The 6030-nt window shown below is 34.2% G+C and overlaps 1 protein-coding gene across 1 annotated transcript; it reads left to right on the forward strand.

Annotated features, from left to right (window-relative positions):
- Positions 1–1405: 1405 nt before the first annotated feature.
- LOC101203095 (DELLA protein GAI) lies at positions 1406–3749 on the forward strand. The gene has a single exon (XM_004145806.3). The coding sequence runs from the start codon at positions 1725–1727 to the stop codon at positions 3414–3416; it is 1692 nt and encodes a 563-aa protein (XP_004145854.1). The 5' UTR covers positions 1406–1724; the 3' UTR covers positions 3417–3749.
- Positions 3750–6030: the final 2281 nt, after the last annotated feature.

The raw sequence follows: 6030 nt of genomic DNA on the forward strand, positions 1-6030 counted from the left end.
TATGGTTAATTTTTTTTACTAATCAATCTTCAACTTTTTTAAAAAACCAGAAGGAACAATGGAAACAATAATTAAAATTCTACAACAGCTTTTGTTTTTCTTTCAAACAAATTTGGAAAATACAGCAAATGGAATCTAATTTAACTGCTGGATCGTTTTTTCTTGTTGTTTCTATTTTTATATTAGCATCAAACTAAACTCCAAAATTGTTTTTTCTATTATTATTATTTTTTTTATTATTATTATTATAAACATAAAGTAAAATTAATCAAATTCTTTACGAAATACAACAGACCTTTATATTCCATGAATGGTAGATAGGAGTAGACTTTTATCTATTGATGATATCGATAGAAATTAAGAAAGTTTATCGATGCCTTTTAATGAAATCTTAAATTTTACTATATATTTTTTACAATTTTTGGCTATTTATAATAATTCCTCTAATTATTATGATTATAATTTTTATTAAACTTCTCTAGATTTTTTGCCACATAACACTATCCTTATATCCTTACAGTTTTAAAAATTTGCAATTTAATTTTCTCAATCTTGTTAAATTTCTCGAAGTAGACAAGTTTCTCATTTTATTGATTCTGTTAGGAATATTAGGAAATATATCAATTCAAACTATAAACCAATAAAAAAAAGTAATATTAATAAACCAATAAAAAAAGTAATATTAATATTATAAGATTGTATTAGCTTGGGTTCTAAACTTTGAAGTCCATCAATATTTTTTGTTTTTAGTATAAATAAAGTCAAAAAATTAAATTACTGACATCTTAATTTTGAACAGATACTAATACATGGCTCAACAATTTGATCCAAGTTAGATTAAAATTACTATAGGGATTTTGATAATTATATCAATTTGTGCTTATTCCATCCCTAATTTTAATATAAAAAATAAGTAAAACAATCTTCATAAACTTGTTATTAATTTCAATAAAATAATGTTATGTGAAAAATAAATTTGCCAACACAAACTAACAGTCAAAATTCATAAACTTCAATAAATTTTTTACCTGAAACCCATTTTATCTCAAATTTTAACAATTTCACATCATATAGTTGTTAGTGTTACGTATAAAATAAATGATGATTAAAATGGTTATACAGATTTTGAATATAATGTTAACTATTTTAAAATCAATCTAAAACATTTTAGACGTTTTGTTTGTTATCTTACTTTTAATCAATAAATATTGTTGATAGAATGTGAAATTTTATTTAAATATTTTGTTAAATGAACTATTCTTTCTCTTTTACCATTCATTTGTAAAGGGCAATATTATGTTATTTCTAGATCATAAGATAATTTATTTGAAATATGAAAGAAAAAGAAAAGATAAAGAGATTCAAGACTCAAAAGAAGAAAAAGAAAACTGAGATTGGAAAGACCTAAACTTGTAATTGAACCCTGAAGAAAAAGTAAAAATTTGCAAAAGCAAGTCCAAAAGTTTCAATTATTTAATTTTGCGTCCCCCACTCCCCGAAAAAGAAAGAAAAAAAAAGTATTATTATTATTATTATAGCCTTGCAGTAGTTCCTAATCTCTTCCGCTCGTGGCCTCCCTCTGTTCATCAATTTCATTGAAGCTGCCGCCCATTCTCATCTCTTCCAACTTTCACATTCAAAAATCGATCCGTAATTTCAAAATTTTCCATTTCCACCACCATGATCCATCTCTAACAAACTAAAATCACCCTAAATTCTATACCATGAAGCGAGACCACACCCAACAATCCTCAAATCCAGCCACCGCCGGCAAGCCCAAGACATGGGCAGTCGAAGAGGAGGAAGACCACGACAAGCATCTAGCTGCTCTTGGCTACAATGTCCGGTTGTCGGACATGGCGGACGTTGCTTTGAAACTGGAACAGTTAGATATGGTAATGGGTTTATCGGAAGAAGATGGAATTTCTCACCTCTCTTCAAACACAGTCCATTACAATCCTTCCGATGTTTCTTCTTGGGTTCAAAGCATGCTCGCTGAACTCAATACTCCGCTTCAATCCCAAGGAATAATTCACGACCCTGTTCTCGCCATAGCTGAATCCACTTCCTTCTCCGTCGCTGCCGACTTCACCGATGATTCCGAGTACGATCTCAGAGCCATTCCCGGCGTTGCTGCTTTCCCACAAATTGATTCCTCCAACCCCAGAAAGCGATTCAAGAAATCTGATTCTGAATCGCTTCCTGTTACTGCATCTTGTTCTACTTCTTCGTCGTCCTCGTCAGAGCCGTCGCGCTCGGTGGTTCTGGTGGATTCTGCCGAGACTGGTGTCCGTCTAGTCCACAGCCTTCTTGCCTGCGCTGACGCAGTCGACACAAACAATCTCAATCTCGCCGAGGCTCTACTCAAACACATCAGATTCCTCGTTGAGGCTCAGGCCGGTGCTATGAGGAAAGTCGCCGGATATTTCGCTCAAGCTCTCACTTGCCGGATTTACAGATTCTACCCACAGGAGCCCTTCGATTATTTATCTTCATACACCGATCTTCTTCAAATGCATTTCTATGAATCTAGCCCCTATCTAAAATTCGCCCATTTCACTGCCAATCAAGCCATTCTCGAATCCGTTGGATCTGCTGGTTCCATCCACGTCGTCGATTTCAACCTCCAGCAAGGTCACCAATGGCCGCCGTTGATTCAGGCTTTCGCACTCCGACCAGGTGGGCCTCCGGCGTTTCATCTTACTGGAATCCGCCCCACGCCGGAGGAAAATTCCACTGACGGATTACAGGAGGTGGGTGCGAAATTGGCGCAATTCGCGGAAAAATTCGGCATGAAATTCGAATTCCGTGGGTTCTTCTGCAACAATTTGGCCGATCTCGAACCGTCGATACTCAATTTAGAAACAGAAACCGTCGCTATAAATTCCATTTTCGAGCTCCACCGTCTACTTGCCCATCCAGGCGCGATCGAAAAAGTTCTAACCACAATCAAAGAACTGAACCCCAGAGTCATTACCGTCGTGGAGCAGGTCGCGGACCATAACGGGCCGTCGTTCGTGGACCGATTCACTGAAGCACTACACTATTATTCAAGCTTATTCGATTCGTTAGAAGGGTCGCCAGCAGGGGGGGAGGATGTGGTGAGGTCAGAGGAGTATTTAGGGCGGCAAATATACAACGTAGTGGCGTGTGAAGGTTCTGACCGTGTGGAGCGGCATGAGACAGTGGCGCAGTGGCGGAGCCGGTTGAGCTCGAGTGGGTTTGATATGGTTCATTTGGGTTCTAACGTATTCAATCTGGCGAGTACTTTGCTGGCGGCTTTGTTCGGCGGTGGAAATGGGTACAGAGTTGAAGAGAATAACGGGAGTTTGACGCTGGGATGGCACACTCGGCCGCTCATAGCCACCTCGGCCTGGACGGTGGCCGGAGGCGGTGAGTCGACTCGACCGAGTTAAGGGCAGATCTGAACCCTTTTGACATAGAGAGGGAAATAGAAAGAAAGTGGTGATTTTGTGTAATTCTTCTTTGTTTTATTACTACCCTCTTACATTTTTTTTTTTTTTTTAAATTTTACTGTTTCTATTGTAGAGATGGTGGGGAAGAGAAGGTCTTTTTTTGGGTTGGGATTTTAACTTCAATTTTGGCTTTTGTGGAATATATGCAATGTATGTATTTATTTTCTTCACTATACTAACTTTCCCCGGCTTGGGACTTTTTGTAACTTGGTAACTTAGGGACTAAATTAGATGGATAATTTTTTTTTACTAATAATTAAAAGGACTTATTACTACATTATTGATCACTCATTTTATAACAATTATCAATTCAACCCCACTCTTTGCTTTTATTGTCAATCAAACACCTCCCTGTTTACTATTTACTATGTGTCTCAGGACCAAACAAAATTTGAGACTTATAGCTATCCACAATTTTTACTGTTAACTATAATAAGACGGTAGTTGGAAAATTGATTTTCAATTAATTTTTTTAATCTATTTATTAATGTTGGAAAAAGGGAAGAAGAAGTTAGAATGAGGTGCAATTTATTTTGCGGCTATTTTCCTATTCCTATATAGAAGTTTGAGAATTAAGGTTATATAACAATCATATTTTGAAAGATTCGTGATTCCTACATTTTTAACTATTTTACATTTTATATAGTTTAATGTTTGGTATGAAAGTTACTATTTTCTTATCCATCTAAAATATTACACACCAACCATATATTATTAGAATCCAAACTTGTTTACTCTTTGAACACAAACTATTATCATCCAACTATAATAACTTAGGACTACAACAACACATTTCTTACACACCCTAAAAATTCTATGTGAATGAAGTTATCGGACATCAATTTTACAAAAAAAATATCAATACAAATATCACCTAATTGTCGATAATGGTAGATATTTTTAGAAAATTTATAAACAAATTAAAACTAGTTACTAAATATTTAACAATCTTTTTAGTTATAATATATTTACATTAATCATATTTTATCTCTGTTTATTTTGTTTTTTCTCATGATAATAGAAATTTTGTTTCACCCCTTATTTTCCATGATGAATTTGGAAAACTATGAAAATGTTAATAAAAATATCGATAGGCTGTCAAAAATTAATGGAGGACTGCAACCACCAAACGATAGTGATTGAAATTTTTTATCTTTTAGCTTTCATTTTCTGTCCAACTTTGGAGGGCACATTCATGCTCTTGAAAAAGAGAAAGTTGTAGTAAGGGATGTGGAAAAGCATATTGTGGGTGAACTGTTGGATAAAGTCCCAAGTCACCTTGTACATACATATGTATCGTCTTTTGTCGAAGTTATGAATGCACAAAGAGATGATGTAATTTGTTGATTAATGATAGATTATATAGTATTTGATCTTAATTAACCATAGATTGAATAAAAAACTTAATTCGGTGATAAAAGGAAAATTAATATTATATATCACCTAAACAATTAACCTTTAGAACTAAGTTTAAGAAAATATGAGGTATATAACTTTAATAGCACCTGGTTTCATCAAAATGGCACCTTGATACTGTCATTATACATAAAAGTTCATGGGCTACATCTCAAAAAAGGCTTTGTTGCAACAGCTATGGGATTAGAATCAAATCTGTTATTCAATCTCGCTCAGAATTTTCTATGATTTTATATTAGTGTTCGGCTACTTTGTAGGTTTCGAACATATCAAGAATAGAGCCAATTAGTGATTAGTTGTCACGCCCCGCCTTGCAACATGTCATGTGCCTCGTGATGCGATACGCTACATGACTTGACTTGCCTTGACGCCTTTAATTCGAAATGCCAGAACGCTCGATCTTAACTTTAAATCTTGACTTTATCGCCAAGTTCAACTTAAATCCTTAAACTACTAAGCAATAAAGAAACATGCAATCAACTCCTTTTATACTTAAAAATCATTTGTACCAATATATATACATGATATACACTTTCTTAATACACATTAACAGTAAAATAAAGCTTAAAACGTCTTGCAGCTTCACACTTAAACGTCTTGCTCATGCTTCTGATGGAAAGAGGTAGACATGCGTAGTGGAATTTAAGATCTAGATTACCTTAATTGCATCTAAACAATTTAGAAATTAACATGCAACACTACCATAATTAAGCAAAATTAGGGTTAAAAGAAGATCATACCTTTGAAGCTTTTTTGTCCTCGTAATCTCCTCACGAACACGAATTAGGGATCGCCACTAGTATTGACTTGCTATTCTTCAGACATAGAATCAAGTTGTGGAACCTAATAAGTGAAGGAAAAATTGAGAGAGATAGATGAAAACTGGAATTGGAAGAACCAACCTTTGGTATATGAGAGAGATGGAATGTTTTGTGAAATTGTGAATAATTTAAAAAATTATCAAAAGTTTTTTTGAAAATTTTTCAAAACATTTTATAAAAAACTAACAAGCAAAATGAATGTAAAAACTTCACAATAATTTCAACTTCTTCGCTTTACTGTACCCCTTCAAATCATATCAGAGCTAAAATCTAGAGCATCACAAAATGTGTATATGAATTCACACTAAAACACAAAG

This window comes from Cucumis sativus, chromosome 3, assembly GCF_000004075.3.
Source record: "Cucumis sativus cultivar 9930 chromosome 3, Cucumber_9930_V3, whole genome shotgun sequence".
Lineage (NCBI taxonomy): Eukaryota > Viridiplantae > Streptophyta > Magnoliopsida > Cucurbitales > Cucurbitaceae > Cucumis > Cucumis sativus.

Bases quoted from the DNA above. Each gene is read 5' to 3' on its own strand.
- LOC101203095 (XM_004145806.3), top strand. From the start codon at position 1,725: ATGAAGCGAGACCACACCCAACAATCCTCAAATCCAGCCACCGCCGGC.